The sequence below is a fragment of the Pygoscelis adeliae genome, unplaced genomic scaffold (assembly GCF_000699105.1).
Source record: "Pygoscelis adeliae isolate BGI_AS28 unplaced genomic scaffold, ASM69910v1 Scaffold186, whole genome shotgun sequence".
NCBI lineage: Eukaryota > Metazoa > Chordata > Aves > Sphenisciformes > Spheniscidae > Pygoscelis > Pygoscelis adeliae.
The window spans coordinates 1564259-1588980 of NW_008825071.1; the positions used below are offsets into that span (position 1 = coordinate 1564259).

Below are 24722 nucleotides of genomic sequence, written 5' to 3' on the forward strand. Positions count from 1 at the left end.
CCTCCACACAAGATACGCTTAGCAAAAGCTTTCCAACTCTGTGAGCGTGTGGGAAAAAAAAAAAAATCATCACAGAGGTGTTCATCTTTTTAGGAAAAGGAGCAAAACTGGAGCTGCCAAGGCAGGAAATCAGTTTGTTTTATTGTCATGACGGAGGCAGAGGGCCAGACCAACTTGAGAAGTTGGGGATCCCCATGTCGCAGAAGGTCAGTACCGACTACCTGGTTTCAGGCAAAAACCCCAAAAAGCAGCAAATCAAGACAATTCTGTAAGACTTTTTAAAAAAAAATTGCCGCTTGTTCCTGTCACCTAGTTTGTTTACTATGTAAATGTTGATATGTTTAAACAACCATTCTCTTCCCTGGGCCCATCTGTCATCAGAAAGCAACCACCAGAATAGGAAATGATAAAGTGCTGTGGACAACAGCGGCGAGCACACCAGGACCGCTGACAGTGCTGGAAGCAGCCGGTTTAATAGGCTTGTGGATGGTCTACAAGAGCCATACCGTAGCTTGAGCACACACGCACAGGGACCACGAACGAAGGAGCCGCTGACTCCACGGCAGGATGGATGGCAGGACGCTGCTCTCCACCTCTGCGCTCGCCCCTGCTCCTCCGCTTTCAGGCCCTTTTCCACGAAGGCTTGTTTTGCTTCTTCAATTTTTTGTTGTGAACCTGCTTCCCCCCCCCCCCCCCCAATGTGTGTGGCTTGCAACAAGCATCTCATATCAAAGGCAAAAGTTATTGCACAAATTTGGCACGTGAATACTGCATGAATGGGGAAGGCCTGTTTTTTTTTCCTTAGGTGAACACAGACTGCGGAAGTCTCAGCACAGAACAAAAAGAGAAGCAGCCGCGCTCAAGCTCGACAATAAAACTTGAGTGTAAGGAAGATTGGGCTCTTGCTGTCACAGCAAGTCTAGCAAAGGTGAAAAAAACCAGTAGTGTAACTTTGGGCAAAACTACCATCAACTGGTCCAGTGTTTCTTACCAGGCTCAAGAAGAACCCGAATGTCCGCATCCTCTGTACAAAAATTAGCAGCTTTAGGACAACGTTGTTACTCTGAACACAACCATCTCTGTCGTTTCTGCAGGTCTACCTGTCCCCTTGCACGCGTCAGTGTCTGAGGCCGCGCTACTTACTGCATTGCCTGCTGGGAAGCACGTATCTCTGATTTATTTGGGCCTGTAAGAGGACATCGGCAGCCTAATAGAGGATGGAAATTGTTAGGTACAGTAGTTAATCGACAATATATACAGCAAAGGAGGGAGGGGAGGTAGAGGAGGAAAGATACAGCAAAGGGGGAGGGAAGGTAGAGGAGGAAAGTGCAAATGAGCGCTTTCCATGCGTACGAACGCAAGATGTACATCAAACAAAGTGGCAATCATATGGACACTCAATACAACATCAACATCCTGCTGCTCTGGTTGTTTGAACGTCTGCACTACTGAGCAATCACAAATGGATGGCCTGAGAAAGGAGAAGAGGGAGGGAGAGCAAGGAGGTTAACTACAATGCAAGAAAGCTGTTTGTTTACAAAGTTCTTGCATTGAACTAGATCCTCACGATATTCACAGTGAGAACCAAAAGCCGGTGGCCAAAGGAAATGGTTTGTTTGGGGGCTGGAGGAGAGAAGTCAGGCGGCCACTATCAAAGTGCCATCTGCACAGTAGGAGACAAACTGGGTGTTCACTTTGCTTAGCCTAGAGTAGGATCCATCCAATCTAAGTAAACTTTTTTTTTCTCTGAATGGAAGTCCTACAAGAGCAGCTGGGGAAGGGGGGAAATCTGGGTGAGTTCACTGTATATTCTTGGGTCAGAATCAGAAAACATCTCTAAAAGCCCCAGGACAGCCAACCGTAAGTCATTATTCACAGGCTATCAATTCATTCCTTTCCGACAGTCACTTAAGCATTTTGTCTACTTAAATTGAAAACAAAAACCCTGGTTCTAAAAACAGGTAAAGCAATGCCAGGGCACCCACGTCCCAGGAGCGGGAATCCCAGCTGCGCTGCCTTTTGGAATAAAAGTAGAGATCGTAGCCCCACGCTCCTTACTTTTTGTCCCTGCTGGTCTATGCTCTTCTCCTGGAGCAGTCAGTCAAGAGATTCTGGGCTGCCTGGTAATTAAAGCCATTCTTGGCAAAACTAATTTTTGCATCATTGGTCAAATCATTTACATCATCTATATTACTATTAAAGACCAGCGGAAACCGTCTAAAATAGATTAATGGACTCTTAAAATGCAGAAGGCTGATTCTCGTTGAAAAATCAGCTTGGTTAGGTAGGATTTTCTTCACTGCATTCGGTGAAAAAAACCCCCAGTACTAATTTAGAAAGTAACTTTTAAGTGCGCATGGGCTATAAAAACAAACATAAGCTGCCTAAAATGCAGTCAGTCACAACAGGTTTTTCTTTTTTTTTTTTTTCTTTTTCTTTTTTGGTATATACAAACACAGCAGGCAACCTGGGCGCTTGGACTTTCTAGACAGGCAGAAGTCTAAATTTCAGTCAATTCAACTTTGCAGTGGATCCCTCTTTCCTTTAAAGAAACACAAAAACAAAACAGAAAACAACCCCCCCACGGTTTCTTTCTTGGAATGGCTGCACCTCTTATTATAAGATGGCTTCATTTTTGTGATCTATGAAAGGAAAAGGAAATAAAGTGCTTCTTGAGAATAAATCAAAATAAATATACGTATTTAATGGCAGGAAAAAAAGAGTTCTGAAGGGCTACCTCCGGCCAGGTCTTTTCCCAGATGAGTCTTTTCCCCCATAACTTTTTCAAGAGCAATCTGCACAACAGTTGAAGATGCCAAAAGTTGCTTTAGCAGCAGAGTTGAATTCCCCCAAGTCTGTGTCTGCTCCATCACTGGTTTGTAAAATCTGTGCAAACACCTTTGCCCAAAGTGCTGCTCCTCCTGCATAACAGCATCAAATAAAATACGAAAGAAAGAGGAGAAGGGAAAAAACAAAAACCCCAACCAAAAAAAAGAAGGGAAAAAAAAATCCACCCGGTTACATCGACTTCATCCCGTTGGCAGTGGTGTTCTCTGAGATCCCGTCGCTCACAGCTGCCGAATCGTGGAGGCCGGAGTAATCCTTGAGTTCAGAGTTTGTCAGGAGCAGGGGCTGCTCGCCCTTCTTGTGCGGCAGGAGGGGCTGCCGGGTGTAATGTTCCCCGTCCGGGATGTTCTCGGGCAGGTTCTGGTTCTTGCTCTCCGGCAGCAGCAGGATGCAGATGATGCAGATGAGCGTACAGCAGGCGAAGATGACGTGGTGGAGGAAGTAGCCTTTCTGGTTGTGGAGCTCCATGATGGGGGCGGTCAGGCGGCCGAAGCCCGCACTGGCCAGGACCAGCCCCAGCCCGCCTCCCCTGCAAACACAGCAGAGTGAGAGCCCGGCCTCACGGCCCGCTCCTGCCAGCGCAGCCCCGTCGGCACTGGGGTTGGGGAGCCCACAGCCCCGACGGGTCCCCCAGACCACCTCCCTGTCTGGCACGCACCCGGGCGTCCGAAATCTCTAAGGCAAACCTAGTTTGTTCACAGCTTTCATACTGCACAGTTACTCCAGTAGGGAGTTGCTTTGCTGTTGTAGATCATTGCTGCCTGTTTGCCTCAGTGTGGGGAAACAACTATACTCACTTAAGTATCTTTTCACACCCATATAACTGCCCCCACATAAGAAGAGGAGGAGCTTTATCACCTGAGCATGTAGACAGCCCTCTAAAGTATTCCCATTTCCAAGTATTCCCACATTCAGTGAGGGAGAACCAGATTTTTCTTAGCACGCCTGCCTTCTCCAGCTTAGACAAGACACACCAAGAAGCAGTAGGTGCAGAAGTCAATTTTGGCTGCCTCTAAAGTATCTGGCATCAATCAGCAGTGGAGGGCAGGAGATTAGACTTTTCAGGCCACTGCCTCGATCCATTATACCAAACGCTGAGTGCTGAAATATTTCCTCCATAAAAACATGTTGTGGCTGGAACTTCTCAACACACTGATGTAATAAAATGTGTAATTTTCAGAAAAAGAAGATAACATAGCTAGCGGTCAGAATAGGAGAACAAGAGTTTGGGATTCATTTCCGAGACCTCCTCTTAACTCACTGCACAAGTTGAGGTAGGTCCCTCACTTCACTCTTTCTTGCTCTTCTTGTGTATTCTTGTATCACAGAAAGGTTACGAAAAGGTTAGCATTGCTGAAATGCTTAAATTATAAACAGGTAACTTTATAAAATATTCTTTATGATAGAAATGCTTATTTATTAAATGCAACGTGCTTGTGTCTTGAGATCATACATGCAGCACACCAAAAAACAGCGAAAACACATTACAGTTTAAAAAAAAAAAGTGTGAAAATAACTTCATCTTCCTACTGTCACAAGTGTGGAAGTCGCTTGTGCAAGCCAAATTCAGTGCGCTCTCCTGATGCTTGGCTATGCAAGCAACCTCTCCTGCAATTCCTCGTATTGCTCATCGACGCCTCTCCAGGTCCTGGCGCAGGCAGGCCTGGCACACCTCTGGCCACATGCGCACGCCCACCTTGTTTTGAGGCGCAGCTCATGCCCCTGGGGCCTGTCCCTGCTGGGTGACCCCGCACAGAAGCGGCACCACAGGCGTTTCTCTGGGGCAGATCATTCCTTCCTCCCGCTGCGACACGACCGAGGTCTCCGGCCAGTGGAGCGTCACCCTCAAGTGACTCGTTTTAGCAAAATCTCGGAGAGCGGCAGCTTGTCCTTCATTTTCCGAAGACCCTGCTGCCTGCAGAGGGAGGTCTCCCCATGAGCTTAATCGCTGGCACCCTGCTCCCCACTCCCCCACCAAGCTCGGCTGGGCAGCATGCTTTCTGCGGGTCCTCTGGGAGATGCCATCTATTCCCAAACCCTCTGGTGATCAGATGGGCTCAGGTGCTTCAGTTCCTGGCCCAGTGTCAGAGATGTAATTATTAATGATGACCGGACCTTACAGAAGACAACTGCAGAAGGCAAATGAACTGCTTTACATCAACTACTTGGAAAAAAAAGTTTCATCGACTATTGAGCATACTAGAAATCACAGCACGATAAACCTACAAAATGCCAAATTCACTCAGCCAGCCAAATTCACTCGGCCAACCACCGTGTTAAAGCTAATCTTCACCCAATCCTTTCCGAAATCCACTGCTGCTTACTTGACAGCTGAAGGGCAGCAAGCACAGGTTTCAAAAGATGCTCTTGGGACACTGACTGGATCAAAAATTCACATCTGCACCTTCTAATTCTCCAGACTCGGCTGAGCATCCTTCACAGACAACAGTGATTTCCCCAAAACTTGCCAGCTTTCCGGTGGCAATTTAGAAACCCAGCTGAATGCGGCCATTGTGCAACTGGCCTCCCTGCAACTTCATTAATACACTCACATGAGTAATCGACACAACCAGCCCCGAATGCATGGCAAATCACTCTCCAAAACTCCAAGCTGGCTCCGGAGCAACAGAGCGCCGGCTCATTTACATCAGTGTTTGCTACAGCTAAATTGTATTTCAACCCCCGAGAAGGACCTGAGGTGAGTTTTAAAAGCCGCTGTAGAAGGACATCAAGCAAGCTGAAAGGAAACAGGAAAAGGCAACAACAAAGACGGCTCTGTCATTACGGGTCAAGCGGCTTCAGATTTGGAGGGGGAAAAAGAAGTTTTTCCATATGACGTCAGTAATTAGAGCTGGCGTTACTTTATCCAGCGCCATCAAATCCTGGCAGAAGGCGGCTTGAAAATACATTTTGGTATGCGTCCTAGAAGATTTTTTTAAATGTTTGACTATACTGCAAATATGAAAAAAAAACCAAACCAAAACCAAACTGAAAATACTGTCAGGCATTTTCTGTTGTTCACGTGCACATCAGGAAAACGGGTACAGGACAAGAGAGGCAGCACCCTCATAATTCACACTGTCTTTGCAGGCGTCATGGGGCAGCAGGTGGAAACCAAAAACATTCCGGGTGTTTCGGGGCACCACTCCTCAGTATGAGGTCTCCCACGGCAGGGGGCCAGCGTTTGTACTTCAAACGTGCTCCGAGGTGCAGAGCGGAACCAAGGGAGGGAGTGAGAGGGCTGCTGGCACCCACGATGAGCCCCAGCTTCTCCCCTTGCACCTCCGCCTGGGAGGCTTTCCCACAGCACAGCCCCACGGGTGATCAGAGCCGCTTCCCCGACCCCTGCTCGCCCAGCAGCAGCAAGGCAGGATGGTTTGTGTGAGGCTTACCATCCTGACATGGTCCAAAATTTTGTCCTCAGGAAGGGCCTCCCTGTTCACGGGGGAGAATTTCCTCGCTTGCTACCGCAGTCTTTTTTCAGAGAGCAGCAAAACATCCTCACTGATATTCTTTGCTCAAACTAGGCTAAACCTAAGAAAGGGGACTTGCCCTTCTCAGCACTGCTCAGGGGAGCAGAGAAATGTTAATCCTATCTTCGGATGGCCATTTGTCTGTCTTGAGCAAACAGGTTGACACGCAGCATGGCTCAGAGTACAAAAGAGCCAGAGAGCTAGCTACTCGGGCTGGAGGAGACTTTGGGAGAGCACCTGCTCCAGCCTCCTGCACAAAGTGGGGCCAACACTGAATTCAGACCAGCCACTCAGCCAGCTCGGCCACTTCTTGAAGTCAGTCCCTGAAAACCTCCACGGTTTTTCCCTGCCTTTCCTGTATGTGAGCAACCCTGTTGTGCGCTCAGCCCTAGGCCAGAGCTTCAGTAACGCACCAGGACGCCCTTGGCCTCATGGGGCAAGGCACCACCTTTGAAAAGCCAGGCCTGGTTCAGGTCCCCGTAAACAGCACTGTACCCCACTGGAAATTTGGCTTGAGACAGCTATTGACGGGTAAAGCTCCTAATTTGGCCATCACTGCCCACTCTTCATTTCTTTGGCTGGGTGGGCACAAAAGCAGGACACAGAGAAAAAAATAGATCTCTCTTCCACTTGGTAGTAACCGAGCATGCAGAGGATGGGGAGAGGACACATCATGCTTCCCTCAGCCTATTTCTATTTAGTAGCCGTGCAGACTGCAGTGGTGCTCCTGTCAAGATTATTAGAGATGGATTATCGGCACCACTTAGTGCTTAAATTCAGCATTTGGAAGGAGCTCTGTACTGAAGACCCCAGTACTACAAGGAAGGGGAGTTCCTGGTGAAGCCCTCCTACCTAGCGCCAGGAGACCGGGGTGCAGTGCAAGGGTACAAAGGACCCTCTGTGCCATGTGACAGCATGGGACCTTTGTGTTTCTGCAGCAGGCGGCACCTCTTGGTGATGAAGAAGGCTGTTTTCCTCCTACACTGCTGTAACCGTTCATCTCAACACCACAGCTGTAGAGCTGGACAGGCGCTATGGCTTCTCTTTCATGCCACTTGCTACCCCGATAACGGCAGTGCTGTTTTCATCCCTCAGGGATGGGGGATTACAGGTAAAGGATCTGATCAGGGAAACCCCAGAGACGGCCCCAGCGCTCTCTCTGCCTCCCTTTTCCTTAAGGTTCCTCGAGATTCAACCAAAAGCATATTAAGATGGTCTGAAACAGTAAAGGGCATCTGAGGCAGTATTGTGGAGGACAGGTTATGAAGGAGCAGCCAGATCCCACCGAAACGCAAGACACAAGGCAGCTTAACCACACCTCTGCCTGAGACAGGTTTACACACCGTCCTAAACTCCACCTCCTAATTACAGCCCTGAATGGATCTTATCAAGAGCTTCAGGGTGGTAGGACCGCAAAGCGCTGCAGAGTGTCATCATCCCTATTAATAAACGGGGACCCTGAGGCACATCCAGCTATTGTCACTCGCCTGGCGTCAGCCAGCAGAGTCAGGGGAAGCAGAATTTTGGCTCCCAGCCAGGATTTTGTCCTCTTCCCTGTAGCAATGTAAGTGATTTAAGGAAAAAAGCTTGCTAAGTTCACACTGCACATCTGACCCTACTTGGCAGATTCTCTTCTGGTTGATGTGGCCAATTCCTTATCTATATGTCTTTCAAACAGAGACAAGGAGAAAATTAAAGAGGCATAAAAACACCAACTGACTGACATGCACGTAAGTAAATAGCTGTTAGTGTTTCGGGCTGCTGTATAATCTCCTCACCACTCACACTGCCTTTCCCTGTGGAAATAACGCTATCTGTAAAATACATTCACAAGTCAGATAGCTTGGAAGAAAAGGCCATGGATCAAGGAGGCTCTGGCTACTCAGCTGACAGTTTTGCTATAATACTTGTGCAGCGTTATTGAAAAGGCATATAATTTGTAGAAAAAAAGAAAAAAGAGTATCCTCTTTCCTCCACGCTCTCTCCCTCCCACCCATATGACCGACATTCCTGGGAAATTCAATGGAGTCAGGGCGGACTCCTGAATTGCTGTGGCATTGCTGAAAGCATAATCCAGAACACAAAAGCACAACCTTTGTGCTGTGGAAGATAACAGTGAATACACAAAATGGCACAAAAACCTGACTACACAAAGACATTTTATGGGAAGCTCTCCAGCGAAGATCATCTGCCTGATTTCTACTACTGCCCAGGATGAAAGCGATCCTCTTTAGAAAAACTTTGAGCCTCTGCTAAGGTACATCTGGGTGCAAAGAGAAAGATGACTTTATCTGCAATAAAGGCAGACCACTCACACTGGTGCTGCTGTAGGAGAGGCAGACTTACAGAGCACCTATACGCACCAAAAGCATTTAACACCGCATGTTGCAACACCTCCTTTCCACTGAAGCACCCCTACAGCTGGCTTGATTAACCTGCCCTGTGGAGGCAGGGATTGCCTGCACCTATGTCCTCCTCTGCACCCTCGTGGAATTTTTCTTTTAATATCAAGCTGTAGACTCACATGGTCACTGCTTGTACAAATCCAGCAGGGTAAGCGAAGCAATAACCCTGTTCAACCGCACTATCTGGTTCAGCTAAGTATTTACGACCATACCGCACTGCAAACAAATGCAATTCATATGATGCCCGGCCTGCTGATAATCACCACGATGGGACGCAAGGTGGAGCCATCGGAAACAAAGCCTCTCTGTCTACAGACAGGCATTTACTTAGGCAAACTGACTGCAGCGACATTAAAGAGTGGCCCAAAAATTGCTGCGAGGTCTCCAATTATGGGGGATTCCCCTTCCCATACAATGGGTTAAGCTACACAGCCAGTTATCAATTAAATGAGGATAATTTCATCCCCATCCTTTGAAGAGGGGGGCTCCAATGTCTCACCTGATTACTGTGGGTGTGATTTCAGCACAGAAGAACACGCTGAGGCTTCCAACGGCATGCGAAGAAAACATACCCACGATGGAAAACGCGGTGGAGAATTTGTCTTTGACGCTGTCACTCATACCTGTCAGTGTGTTCATAAAAAGTGAGAATGAGGCCAAACTTCCAAGGAAGAAAACAAGAAAACAGGTTTATGTTACTCATTCTCCCTAGACAAGATTTTGAGTCATTTTTGTAGTAGTAATTTAAAACCGGTATTTATAAAATCCATTCCCCAAGCACCCGAGACACAAACATACGTGAAAAAAAATCATAATGTCATGCCACAAATGGCAGCAATCTCCGAATTATTTATGCCCAGCCACCACAAAAAGGTAAAACCCAAGAAAAAACACATCTTTGGGCAGTCTTTTAGGCACCAGCCACTTCCCTCCCACGTTTGACAGGCAGTGTTCATCAAGCTGCCAAACATCTGGTACAGCTCGGTGGCTTAGGCACTGGAGAGGCTCGCAGGACAAGAGGGGAAAGAAATAAAAGTGCTCCCATCTCCGTGCTAAGCATGTGACTGATCCTGCACGTGATCAGTCTGCAAACTCTGCCGTAACCCCCAGCTTGACAGCCTTTGCCTGACAACTCTGGGAGAGAAAAGCCGATGCCAAGGACAGTGAAGCACTCCCCTAAGTCACCGTGCCCAGCAAGGCTGTTTGCTCAATCATTTCACAGCTGGAGGGCAGCAAGGTTTCTGGGAGCTAACAGTGTCTATCAAGCACAGGGAGGAACCCCAGTAAATCTAAACAAAGATAAAGGAAACTGTCTCCTGGCCATGATGACAATACATCCCTGACTTGATCCCTGCTCGCCACCTTCTGCGGGCAGGGGCGGGATATCTAATCCAGGGTTGTACAAGCTTATGCGGTCCGTCCTGGCCAGCAAGGAGGCCACGTTGTTCACAGAGACTATTCTGCCATACGAGGGGAACACATCATGCCTAACAGGAGCGCTGGGGAAGGGGCTGGAGCTTTGCAGCCCATGCCCCCCAGCTTCCTCCAGCCAAGTCCCAAGATCTGCCCAGAGAAAGGGCTGCTCATCTGCTTGCAGTCCCAAGCAGGTATATTTTCTGGGTTGGATTCAATGAAAAGTAACACCTGCTTTTGTTCTTGCTGACTATGTCAGCTCTTAGGAGAGCAAAGGTATTTGGGAACTCTTAGGTTACAACTTCTGAAACGTGCTACAGCCTGCTCAGGGCTAAGCCCTTTCTGCAATGCACCCCAAGTGTGGGGGAGAGACCAAATACTGCCAGCAGATAAGGACATGAGTGCGGCACCTTGCAAACTACGGGTCTGTGAGGCTCCCTGGCAACTCTTGCATAGCGGGTGAGGCTGCACCACTGACCCCGCAGGGAGTCGTGACTGCTCAGCAGAACAGACCTTGGAAAAGCTGGGCAAGGACAGGTCCGTTAAATCAAATACAGAAGGGAAAATTTTGTTCCCCTGTACCCTGTCACTGCATTGCTATTATAGTACTTCAGGCTGGGATAAGGTGCCCGGGGAAGTATTTTCTAAGGTGCCCAAGTCCCCCTATCAGAAGGGACTTTGGCATCTCAGATCTTTCTGGAAAAAAATGACTGGGAATGTTGCTTCTGAGAAGGAGACTTTCTGAGAAAGCCTTGCCCCATATCTAAAAATAAACCTTGGGGGACCTCTGCACCCTCTCTTGACATGCAGAGGTGAGTCAGACTATGTTGAGGGGAAGCTGCACCGAGAGACGGCATATAAACAAACAGGCCTGCCTATGAGCCGGGTCCCAAGGCACTGTGTAGAAGTGGGCTTTCCCTCTGCACCCCTCTGTGGCGGCAGCTCCACTCTGGGTGCTTTGGCCCTGGCCTTTCGGATCTACCCGCTCCCAGAGGAACGATTCCTGCATGACGCAGACTTGTCTGTAAACCATACCTGAGTCTGGAAGTTGACTGTATTTTCCGATCACTGGATCCAAGACCACAGAAGTTAGAGTAAGATAAAATTAAGAGAGAGAGGGAGAGAAAACAAGAACATACTGTTGTTACATATTTATCCATCCAAAGGAAAAGAAAAAAAAAAAGGTAAATCCCACACGCCACCCTAGCCCCCCCATACACTTCTCCTTTCCCAAGCCACGACTGGCACATCTTCCTGTGGCCACCAGATAGGAGATGCTGTTTCCAGGCCCCTTTCAGCTGGAGGACAGCATGCTAATGAGACAGTGATAACAAACGCAGCAGTAAAGCATTTTTAAGAGCCCCAGAATTACCACTGGGATTAACACAAAGGCCTCTTTGTCATTAACGAAGGGGGAGAAGAGAAACTGCCCTCATGCTGCAGCCCCAAGGGAATGGCTAACAGAGGCTTTAGTTAGAGAGCAAAACTCTGGGCATCAGCATTATCCCACTGGTGGGAGACCTATTGCTTGCCAAAGCCCTGAGCTGGTGGTCCATGTGTCACGCTAGCTACCAGCTGCCATGTGTCCTCAACGTAAAGGAGCACACGTCAGTACTGGGCAGCAAGGGAAGGGCAGCGGCACGAGCTGGGCACAGCTCTGCTGGTCATCTCCCACTAGGCTCCTGTGACATCCCAAGTGACATCCCGAGGTCCGGAGGAAGGGCCGAATACAGCAAGCCTCAAGGTCCGCCGCAGGTTTGCTGCTGATGGAGAATGCTCCCCTCCCTCTCTCACCCTCCTCCTCAAATTCTGATTTTGTTTGCTAATTACACCCAAATTATGCTAAGCTAAAGCACGCAGGAGGCTGTAACAGATTTCATAATCGGCAGGGTCACTGCTTCTCTCCAAACACTGTCTAACTCTTCTGAGGAAGAAGGGGGGCATGGTCTAGAGCAGGGGGAGATGAGCTGCTCTGAAGTTCAAGGCTGCCTTTCCCTCCTCACAAAGAAAAGGGCAAGGGCAGAGTGGGGAAGGCTGACGGGTGCACAGCACTGAGAGAAGTCTAGGTGCCAACGTAGCAGAACACACCTAGAGCCCAAGGCTGCTCTTAGTTTTAGCAACTCTGCTCACAAAACCACCTAAACCCATTACGGAAAAGGTTGTAATGATTCCTACAGGGTGCTCCTCCCCACCTCCCTCACCCCTTTTTTGTTGTTGAAAAACTGCAACCAGATTTTCATGGCTCTGGAACAGACTAATGGCTCTGGCACACTTTCTCTCCACTAAGCAATTGCATATTTATTACCTCAACAGCCTCAAAAAACATCTGACATCCTTAAAAAAAAATTAGGTGAATCTAGTGTAGAGAGACCCTGACGGACACCACCACAAGAACATGGATTTTCAGGAGGTCGCACACACGCTCAGTGTGCATCTGCATGTGAATGGTCACAGTCTGTCAACAGGCTGGGGATGAGGTGGGGCCGGGGGCTTCTCCTGCTCTCAGCTGAGACTGCTGGACACGGTAAAGGTGTGCTCAAAGGGCATGTAGACATCTGTGCCAAGCTGGGAGCAAACACACGTGATTTTGGAGTTTCCCCCATGTCATGAAAGAGTTCCTTGTTTCCCTCCTACACTCCCACAAATAGCGTGTTCGCTAAAGGTTAACTTAGTAAACGCTTTCAGGAAACGCGGTCTGTAAATATGGACAATTCTTGCTGGCTCGGGGCTGCCTTCAGCATGCGGGAATGTGAAATCTTTCCATCCTCAATGCAAAAAACTCTTTCTTGTTAAAGCCCTTAATTATTTCTAAACTTAGAAATGAAAAACAGCAACAACCAGTGTTCTGGTGTTCATCTCGTATCCAGTTTGTCCAAAGCATGTCTCAACCCTCTTCCCCCTTCCTTGGGGTGAGGTTTCATGGGACAGGGGTTGAATGGTTGGCAACTGTGAGAGTGGCAAAGCACATCCCACCTTCGCTGTGTTCCAACACCTCTCTGATCCATCAAGTTCACCTTCCTCAACCAACAGAAAATTAAGACAAGGAAATAAAATTAAAAAAGGAAAGGGAATATTTCCCTTTTTAGCAGCTGAAGCAGCTCAAAAGGGCTAGAGAATGGTCACCGCCTGCAAACGAGGAGGTGGGACACTCTTGCTTTTGGCAGGAACAACCCATTTGAAAAGCTGTGTCGCCTCACAAAATCATGTGTATATGTTCACATGGTCTATACATACACACCATGTTAAAAGTAGAGTCTTTCAGCTGCATATTTCCATGTTAGCTGTGTATTACTTGCACATAGCAAGATGCTTAGAGCAGGCAGAGGACATATACCTACTGCTTTAACATCTGTTTGGTTTAGAGGCCATCTGAGAAGCAGACTCAAGTGGGAAAGTTTTCCCTTCCCAATCCCTACCCAGCTCTTTTCCCAGATGCTATTCCACTGAAACAAAATTAAAAGCATTTTTTGTTTGTTTGTTTGTTTTTAAGTGACAGTCCTAGAAACAGCACCAATGCTCCATGAGCTTCACCATGGGGACTCATCCAGAACACAATGGCTTTTGTTAATGAACCTAAGACAACAAGTGTTTGGGGGATCCTTCAAACAAATTCAGCTTCTTAAATGAAGCAGGTGTACGGCATGTCAAATCTGAGAAAGGCAAAGGAAATGCTAATATTTCCTGGTCCCTTATTTGCATGTCGAACTTGTGCGGTCCTGAAAAGCTCTCGTCTCCAACTTACAGTTGAGAAGGCCCAGCTGCAGAAGCGACGCCAGGGCTGTAAGGATCATGAAAAGCAAGAGTCCTCCTCTCCTCCCCAGAAACCCGACCACTGGGCACATGGCCAGGCAGGATGCCAGGGCAATCCCAGCCATGGTGTAGTAGTCCGCATAGAAGTTGTGGGTAATTGCCATCTTCGCTTCGTGCCCCATCATGCTTTTCGCAAAACAGTGGTGTATGCCGTAACCAGTCAGCCTAGGGGAGACAAGAGAGGGCAAGAGGAGATCATTGCTGAGAAGGCAGCCACGCACTGCAACGTAATTTGATGTAGGAACACGTTAATGCAGGGAGAATTTCTTCCACTGCAGGAATACAACACCTAATGCAAAAAGACTCATCTCAGACTTCTAGGTGCTACTGTAAAAATAAGCAATGATCAAAAGAAGCAAAAGAAAAACCTCTCTATTCAACCAGACATTTGCAATCTACTGGCTTTATTCATATAGCTGTTGCTCATGGTATGATCAGGGTACGAACAACTTTACAAGGAATCCTAGTGCGCGATTGGTTTTCCCAGTGTATTTGAGAACTCCCTTAGCTCGAGAAGGACATCTCTCTGTTCCCAGGGCATCCACTGACAGCCACAGAGCCAGTGCTGCTGCAGCCTGTGTGCTTGGACAGCAAAGCACCGCGCAATACAGATGTGTCTTCCAGGAAGACCCATCTGCCTGTGGCATCTGGTCATACTAAAAATTGCATCTCACTTCCCAACCTAGCCTGTTACAACTGAAAACCCCTTAGAAATGAGTATTTGAAGTCACATGTGCTGCAATGATTATTACAATTATGAAACAATAAGCCCTAATTCAATCTACACATTTACACCACCCTTCATAGCAATGTGTCTCCCCTTCTTTTAAAAGTTTCTTTGTGATGCCAGTGATGAATATCTTGCCACTCCATTTCACTCCTCTTTCTCCTGTCCCCCCCAGCCCCCTGAGAAAGGAAAAGAGAAAGGAAAAGAGAAAGGAAAAGAGAAAGGAAAAGAGAAAGGAAAAGAGAAGAAAGGAAGGAAAAGCAGGGGACTGGAAGTACAGAAGTCAGATGAGAAGCCCCAGCGTCACCCCTGACGTGGTGCAAAACTGCAGCAGAGCTGCTGCGGGAGGTCAGTGCTCCCAACTGCCCCCATTGCAGCACAAATAGCCCTGGCATTTAGACCAGACAAACCTCATGTCACAAATTAATTGTGCCTGACAGAGTGGCAGGCACGGATCCAGGTCTCCAAAAAATGAATGGCAGGTACATTACACTGATACACCTCTATCCTCCTGAAGGTCAGGAATTTAAAGCTCTGTCAGTGTAATCTGGAAATTAATCTAAGCATAGAAACAGTTGGGGGAATACGCAATCGCTGAGTGCACGACAGCCCAGGGCCTGGGGAATTTCTCTTGCAGTCTTGTGAATCAATGCTATAGTTCAGAAATACACCCCCAATACCAAACACCTTCCCCCTGATAAAAACCTAGCACAAGTACTTGCTGTTACACAAGAATGTAATTTGCTTTGGATATCTAGATTATAACTGACTCCTCCCATAAGAGAAATATTAATCAGCAAAACAATATTAATAAGAGGGCAGAGTTAACCAGTGCGTATCTTCCCTCCTTCTCTTCTGTGCATGCAAACACACTCGCTGAAGTTGTGGTTTAGGCCATGACCTATAAACTAAATTAATGTATCATTTGGACTTTGCTTTCCAGCCTGCTTCCCCAGGAATTACTCTATTATCTTAACTTGCTGAGCAGCTCAGAACAGTTGCTTTTAAAACTAAATACATTTATCTCCCTCGATGTCTTATCATTCCCTGTAAAAGGTTCCTTCTCCATGTGCCACACTACTAAAATTTAGCACAGCCCCATCTACAGGAATAACAGAATTAAAATTAAATAGGGTTTTTTTTCCATCCCCTAAAAACAAACATGAAAGCTATTTCCTCAAACACACATCTGCTTCACGCTCTACTTGGATGGCAAACAGCCTCCGTGTGCTATTGCCAGAAGTTATTCTTTGGGCTGCCCAGTTCTGGTTTAGGGAATTTCCAAATGTGCGTAATTAAAAAGGGTGAGGGAGAAGGGGAGAATTCCCCACATAAAATTTTTTCACAAATACAGTTAACAGTGGCTATTAAATCTACCAGCTCAGCCTAAGAGGAAAACACTGTTTCAGAACAGAGGGAGTCACCCACTGGTAGGTGGGAGACAGACACAAAAACCCTAAAACCAGAGTTGGTTCTGCAACCGATAACGCTGGACACCGACCCCTGACGTCCGTGTGCCTCTGAGTGACTATCTGCCCAGCACAGGGGCTGTCCTCTCTGGGTTATGACTGATCCATGAGCCTGTTAACAGGAGCGAAGGCTGCAGAGTACGGCCCTGAAGTGATGAAGAAAAAGCCGCAAGAGAGCTACGTACTTCTAAACAGAGCAGAGGATGGGGGATTTCCAGTCTTCTCCCCACCACCCAGTTGAAAAAAATCACAAAAGGAATTCAAATGGGCATTTTATAAGCTCGAAAAATTAGAAAATCCACTGCCGCTGCCCTCGCAGAAGTTGGGTTTGGTTAGAGGCTAAATTTACAGCCCATCTATTTCTTTCACAAGGTGCTCAGTTCTGGACAGAAGGTCTCAGAGCCTGTAACCTGCCAAACCCTCAGGCAGATGCCTGGTTTTGCCCACGTAAGCATGTCCAAGCTGAAGTCTTAGGATGTGCGAGACCACACATTCTCCCTGCGTGCCCCGTACATGATTTGGGAGTGCTGAAGCACTTTGTAATCTGCTTTTGAAGACCTATCAAGGACAGCTGTTATACAAGGGAGCAGGCTTGTATTTACTGGCAAGCAACATCTTCCTCTGCAACACAGCTATATCAGATGTAAACAACTTGAACTTGCGCCCCTGTGGCATTAATGATTTCAGGAATCCCACCCAGGATGCCAGCAGCAGATGTCTGCATGTGTGAGCGTGCACCAGCACGTGGCCATGCGAGACCACTGCTGATAGCAATGCACTTGCAGCACGACACCTGAGAAGACACGTGGTGCTGCTACCTGAAACAGCCAATGAGTTCCTCCATGTTTGCCATAAAAAGTAATTCCCTGCAACAGCTGGTGTTTTTCCAGGATCATTTATCAGAGACACTAGTGAAGGGTCCCACACTAGGAAACAGAGGAGTTCTCCCGTCATTTCCCATTACTGCTTCCAGTTCACCAACCACACAGCTATTCAAACAGAAGGAGATCGGACTTACGAGTTCACACACAATACTACAATGTTTTTCCACAGGTTCCTTGTTCCCACCACTTTAACAATGCAGACTTTCTTCGGTCTCCTGGTGATCTCCTTTTCCAGCTCTGAAACAAACCAAATCACAATTATTATTTCAGTGGGGAGAATGAGAAGGAGAAGCTTCGCTTGTGAACTACAGAAATTCTGAGGGATGTTCTGGAGAGCAGGACACTATCGATTACACTAACAGGAGCTATAAAAACATTGAACAACCTGCCTAAAGTCCGCCTCAGGTTCCTCCTTTTCTTCCAGGCTTCCCTTAATCTTCTTGGGGCTGAAGAACTGCCTAAGGACTCCTTCACACCCCAAACCTTCTCCCAGTTTGAAACGTGTATATAAAATAGGGGCAGTACAGAGCTTGATTCCAGCAAGCATGATTAAAATTTCCTGAAGAACTTCAGAATTCTGTTAATATTTAACCCCCCCCAGGCAGGACTGTGCTTGTGCAGCTACAAGACCTGCTGCCTTTCTGCAATGCACACCTGAAAAGCCATGGAAAGGACTGGAGCTCAAACTCATTTTTCATGGGAATCTTTTGAGGTTTGTTCAAATCCAAGTTTCAGAAAGAAGTGGCTAGGACACTATGTCAGCTCATCCTCTTCCCCCCCTCAACATTTCAAATATTTAAAATCGTTCTGATGGATGTCCTAAACAGAAGACATTTCCTTAAGGAAAAATCCTTGGGCGTCATCAGCTGTGATGTCTTTGCGTTTCAGAACTAAAGCCTCACCATGTCCTTAAAACGCTGGGCAGCTGCAAGCTAACTTTTCTTTGCAATACTGTAGTAACACACAAGCCTCACAAATATTGCATCTGATATTCTTGTTGGCATGGGACAGTAATGAAGGGCACTGCTTACTTCCCAAATATCGTCAGGTTAGAGCCTGAACACCTGCCTAAGCATGCCAGCAAAACCACCGTTTCCAAGCTACTGGATCAGTGAGACAGCTGCAAGGGCATGAAGTCCGGGAAAAACGGAAGAAGCTGTATCCATAAAGAAGCATCACAAAAACAGACTAGAACTAGTTTTTAGGGCAAAGACTTGTGCTGCTGCTTTCTAGGCTGACTGCGTTTAAAGGCGGCAGCGTGGCCCTGTTCTGGACCGCGCATCCGTTCCCTTCGTGCATATGCAATTAGCCCGGGTGTCCTCAGTCGTCCGCACTGGCCTGCCCCGACCTCTGTCTTACTCCACTGAATAGCAATCTCTTCAAGAGATGCAAGACAGGGAAAAAATAAAAGCAAGCCGCGGGGGAAAAAGAATGAGATAAATCACCCGAATTTACAAACAAAACAAAAGACACATTTGTCCGCTGTTATTTGAAAATTGTATCATAAAAATAATAAATCAAAGAAACACTATTTATATGCAAATAGCTGAGCTATTCACTGCTTACAAGTCACTCCTGGTCTTCTATCTAGAGTAACTACAGGGAACGCTTCTGAGAAAAGCAGCAAAGGGTATTTTACATTAATGATTGTACTTAAGCAGAATATTGCCACACTACTTTCCTTACCATCTGATAACATCCATTTCTCCCCAGAATCTACGCAGCATGAAGGTCACAAAAGCATAAAAACAGAGGTGGAGCAAACGAGGAAATTGGTCAAATTAATATTTGTACTGCAGGAGCACTCAGCAGGCTCAGCAATGGATCAGGGCTATATTAAAAAAAATAAGCAATAAAAAAGATGGTACCTAATCTCAAAGCGCAAGGTCAAAATGATTTTTGCAGCAAGATTCTGGAAAGCGGTAAGTGGCAATAAAATAGTTCAGAACAACTGAAGCAGTTAGATAAAACATAGTTACAAAGCCTATAATTGAGCCCAAGCCAAACCTTCTACAGCGAAAAAGTCAAAGCAAGCACTAGAAGCAGCACAAGGTTTTGAAAAGCTGTTGATGACTGTTTACTATTTCAGCTGAAGGGCAACAGTGAAAATCACCACCCAAACAACACACATTGCACAGATTTCATGTGGACGTAAGGGTTCACTCTCAAACTGTCTAAGAATGACCAGATCTGGCCTGTCAAAGTAAAACATCTCCTCTGTCAGCAGAAGACAGTCCCTGATGCCATATTCTTCAGATTTTCTTAATTTGGGTTTTTTTGTTTCTCAAAGTCATTTTTACTTTTTCCTTTGGGAAGAGAAAGTAGATTTTATTGTCAATGTGTGCTTTATTGAGCCACAACTTACAAAAATTAAGAGAAGCCACGCTTAACTTGGTTACGCTTCTCTGTGGAGCCAAACATTATTTTGCCCTCCACTCCGGCTTTGTTCATACATTAGGGGTTGCTACAATCCATATGTTCTTTATTTATTGTCACGCATCCTTCCCTTGTGCACTCAGGCCCCCTTTTAACCTTCTTATAAATCAGTCCTTCTGAACTAATTCCCGTTACTGTTTTTCACTGAACTGCTGCTCTACCCTCACGTAAAGAATAGCCCGTGGGTTATGTGAACTGGCAAACACATCCTCTGCTTCAGCTGCAGCGAGGATCCCACATGAGGGGAATTTTGCCCCTTCTCTACCCTGCCTCACGCAGCAGTCTCCCTTCAGTAGATCCTTGCTTCTGCTCTGATGGGGGTTATACTCCATGGATATATAGCATCATTATACGGAAGTGTCCCAAAAGAGATTCCAGATGTAGTTGCATTACAAGGATTAAAGAAAAAAAAAACACCACCAACCCAGAAAAAAAAAGAAAAAAAACCAAAAAGAAGAAAAAAAAAGAAAGAAAAAAAAGAAGGAAAAAAAAGAAATTGGCCTCAAACCTTACACCAAAGAATGCAAACAGCACCTGACTTTTTACTGAAAGCCTTCTGGCTCTACAAGCTATTTACTCCTCCGTCCTTCTCTGACATGTTAAAACTCCAAATCTAAGTCACCTGCTTCAGACGAATGACTCTCCCCAAGTCTCCAACACCATCTTTCTGGCGACTTTCTCCATCCTTTATTTCTATATATACTAGTCAGATGTTCTCAGAAAAAAAAAAAGCCACCCCAAAATCAATCATTTACAATAATCAAAATATCATTCAGATAACAACAAATAAGCTATGACTTGCAAAAAAATAATCACCTACAGAACTGGCTCTCATTTAAGTGTCCTGCTGTTTTTGGAGGTAGCCTGCTTTGCACGAAAGGACCTGCTCTGACTGACTGTGAAGGGCATCAGGAAAGCGGCAGCTCTTAGGCTGCCTGGACTTTATAGGTCAGCACTAAGATCTTAAAAGAGAAGTCAAGCCAATGCCTATTAAAACCCCATGGAAGCAAACTATTGCGCTCTCAGTTACTGGAATAACACCAGGAAAACTCCCCCTTCCCCCAATCTATTCTTTGATTTTGCACTGAATTCACCAGTTCAGAAGGAATTTGCATTAAACGTTTCAGTTCTGACTGATTTACCAGAAGGGCGAGTGTGGAAAATAAAAAATATTTCTATCCACTTACTCAGAGGCCCATTATGAGTTTTCCCATACTCTGGAGCCCACACACACTCTAGGCTTCCTATTCAGGGACTCAACAGGAAAACTGTCAACAAGCTAACTCGTTATATCTCAGTGGAAATTAAAACTATTCACTGAGAGACTTTAAAAGTCTCATGGGGAGGGGAACCCTACCAGCTTCCAGCTCCCAACGCTGTTGAATTCTCATGGGATCCTCCGCGTTTCAGGAGCACGGCTTTCAAAATCAGAAAGTATCTTTAAAGCCTTCAAATGAAGCCACCCATCTCTGCATCACTTGGCAAAGACAAAATAGACAAAGCTCAAATCAAGCTGCTGAAAAAGGATGTCCAAAATGACAGGTGTCCTGTGGTGACGGACTTCTGCTGGATTTTTCTGGCTGCTAAAAGATACTGTCAGTAGCTCTTTGAACATGAAAAGAGCTATGGAAGCCCAGCACAGAGGCTCAATCAATCCCTGGAGCACGACAGCTCTGCAGCAGGAGGTAGATCGGTCTGAAATGCAGAGCTGAAGCAACCTACTCCCAGCCACCCTGAGTTACTGGTACACAGGGTTATTTATACCTTCCAGGATTTCTGTCTCCATGAACTCCCTTTGTGCTCATTTATTTATTTATTTATTTTTAATCATGGAGGCCTATCAGCCTGATACACTGCATTTTTGAAAAGCCTAATAGTAAAGGAATATTGAAGGCTATATCAAGTCACATACAGAAATTATGAGGTGGGTAAGGAGCTGATTGATGGGCAGACAGCAATAAGGGTAGAAAAATGGAAATCATAAGTGGATGACAGAAGGTTAGTGGCGGGGTGACTCATCTTATTCTCAAGAAAAAAAGAAATCTAGTTTAATAACCTCCCTAGGGAGCTTGGCACAAACCTTAGGAATGTGCCAATGAAGTCCTGCTGGTGACAAAGCAAGGCACTGCCAGCTGTACAGCACAGAAATGGGCCATCAGCGGGAACTGGGTGAGCTCGAGACTGTGTGTGGCAAAAGCAAGTAAAGAAATGCAAAATACAAGGTAAGACACTCAGGGACTGATGGGAAATGCTTCTGCTGGAAGATAATACTGCGTTGGACTTGGTTATATACTACTTGATCACAAGTGACTATAAGGCACCAGTCTGTTGTGTCCATGAGGTATTTGCAATTCAGACAATGAAATATTGGTGCTCTTTTACAATTCTGATCATCAATATCTGAGAAGCTAAAGCCTTGGCAAGCCTATTTATAAAAGGAGAGGAGATAGAGGAGAACTTCAGCTCAGCAAAGGAACGGGGCTGCTGTCTGCTCACACGGCATGGGAAGAGAGAAAAAGCGATTTAAGATAGTCACAGACAGGAGCAAATGGGAAGGGGAAAAAAGGCGAAGAACCTGGACAGCTATAGTGTATTTGAACTGAATGCTAAAACGTACCCTACTACAAGACCAATCTGGATTCTGGAATGGCCTTCCAACAAAAGCACGGGACATAAATACTAACAGCATTTAAAATGAAGCTCATTTCTTGAGAGCAACTGCATAACTCGGTGACTATAATAGCAAAGGACTGATTGCAATAATTTGTTTCAATCCTGTATTTCTAATTACATTCAAAAAAAGATAGGAAAAGCCAGATATAAGGTTGCCATTGCAATCTTCAATTGCTCGTATCAAATGCACTATGATACAGCACTTAATTAGATGATCACACATTAGTTTTTCCCCCAGAACGCTCACTGCAGTCAGCAAATGGGCAGCTATTAATGATGTCTCTACCTTTCCCATTCAACATGTGCCCCTCAGCTTTATTATCCAAACCTCCCAGTAAATACAAAACCATAGGTTTCCTCAGAGACATTCCTACAGTGCTGTCTGAATATTCATGTACCTCATAAATACCAATGAAATCATCTCCACCACCTTCTTATAAGGTAAGGACAAAGATTATTCCCGTTTTGCAGGCAGGGAGATAAAATACAGAGGAATTGTGTCCAGAATGAGAAAAATCATGCAGCAATACCCCCTGTAGGTGCTGATATAAATGCTCCAGCTTTCTGCAAATCAATCCCCAGAATTACATGCTAGAGACAGACACTGAAGAAATTGTGATTAGTGACAGCACTGGAAGAGCCTGATTCTGGGGAATTTCCATCATTGTACAAGGACATCCCTGGCAGACACAGGGAATGAGTACAGCTCTTCAGGAGGCATTCAGCTTCATTTTCCCAAGACTGTCCTCTTTCCTTCTGCAACCCTCTGCCTCATTCACTACACACCTTCCAAATTCTGCAACAAATGAGGAACAGACAACAGCTTCATTCCCACAGCATCGTCCGTCCTATGCACTGATTCGTCCATCCTATGCCCTGTGGAAAAAATAGGTCGTAATCATGTTATTAAAGGCTATATCATCATGCCTTCATGCCAGGAGGCCAAGAAAGGGTTGCCCAGGCAACCTGACTTCTTGCATTTCCCAGAGCGTGACTTGTCAATATTTACATTCCTCTAACATTACCAACATTAAAAAAAAAAACAAAACAGAAAAACCACACAAAGAATACCTCAAAGGTCATTGTGTGGAGCCCCATCTGGGCCATCAGGAGGTTTCAGGTACCTACACATTGCATTGCTGCTATCTACTGCCGGAACTATGGAGGAAACCTCAGCAGACAGAGCAGGTGAGTTGGGCAGTACAGAGGGATGAAACACACAATTTAGGAGTGGATTTCACAAGAGAAGAGGGCTCAGACTGAATCCGTGGGCTCGACAGCTTGTTCTGGAGGGACGGGGAAGCAAACGATCGGAGCCCCTTTGGTCTCCATGCTCTAGCTCTCCTCTGCTCTTCCTCTACAGCCATTAATTCCCCACATTCCCTTGTTGCCTTTGGCCCTCTAAGCCTCCTCCAACTATCTTTATTCTTTGCTCCCACAACTCTTTTCACTCTCCTATTTCCTCTCTTCTCTGTCCACCGGTCCCTCTTACTGCTCTCCGCCTCTGCTTGGTTCCTCGGGTCTCCTCTCCTAACCCCTCACATCTGCATCCAGACTCACACATCCTCTCCCCTCTTGGTGCACGCGGGCCGGGGGAGCGCTGGCAGGGCCAGGGCTTGCCGCCAGCCCTCCGCACATGGTTCCTGCCCTGTAAAGCTGGCTCCTCCAGGAGGAAAGGTAGCACTGCGGACAAAGAGCCAGTGTGCCAGCCGGGCACAGAGCAGCTGTGACAGGCTGGAGCGCGGCCAGTGAGAGTCTGCAGAGGACTCAACTGGTGAGAAAAAGTTATTCAAACTTCAACAGAGCCTGACACATACACACACCCACACCCCCTTTTTTTTATTTTTAAATTTTCTAGCATATTTGGTTTTCCCCAGTGGCATCAAAAGGTACATCCTCAGTAGAGCATTCCCTTTTTCCCCTGTCCCCTCCAAACCCTGCTGCTGTCAGAGGTCACTACCGCTCTCACCAGGGATACAGCCAGGGCATGCATGGGCTCTCCTCTTCCATTCTTGTAGACCTAGCCAGCAGAAGAGGACTTAACGGACCAGTTTTGTTCATGTTACTCGCTATTTATCATATACTGCATGTCCTGAAAGAGTTACACAAAATCCATCAGTTCCTGCTCCTGGACAACAGGGGACCACCAGGAGAAACCCAGCCCCTCCTGAAAGCTGATTTAACATACAAGAGGGCAACAGAAATCACTGGCTGGTTTTGTTTGAGATAGAAATCTCAATGGCTGACACACAGTCCTCTCCAAGACTTAAACGCTGCCTTCAAGTAGCACCTTGAACTGTTTTAACTAAATTTCCCACATTTACCTGACTACCCCCTGGGACTTGCATGGGATATTTAACTTCGGCACCATTAAATAACCAAGAAACAGCATCTGGTAAAGGAACAACACATCTGGCAGGTTTGTACATAGTAGCATCACATGGAGTTACCTGTATTATAGGGCCAGGGAACTCGCTTTCTTTCTCTGCATAATACACCTGGCTCTTCATCCACCACAAGCTTTAAAACAGTAATGCAGTTGTAGGTGTGATTGTCTAAGATATGAGTAAAGCTTTGTAGGGAGA

At 46.3% G+C, this 24722-nt stretch overlaps 1 protein-coding gene across 1 annotated transcript in view; it reads right to left on the reverse strand.

Annotated features, from left to right (window-relative positions):
* Positions 1-2435: 2435 nt before the first annotated feature.
* Positions 2436-24722, reverse strand: part of SLC22A23 (solute carrier family 22, member 23) — a 113482-nt gene continuing 91195 nt past the window's right edge. Inside the window, exons 6-10 of the mRNA XM_009326523.1 lie at positions 17163-17265; positions 13881-14113; positions 11174-11206; positions 9225-9348; positions 2436-3376 (exon numbers count right to left, since the gene is read on the reverse strand). Of these exons, the coding sequence (XP_009324798.1) occupies positions 3019-3376; positions 9225-9348; positions 11174-11206; positions 13881-14113; positions 17163-17265 (851 nt within the window). The 3' untranslated portion in view covers positions 2436-3018. The remainder of the gene's footprint in view (positions 3377-9224; positions 9349-11173; positions 11207-13880; positions 14114-17162; positions 17266-24722) is intronic.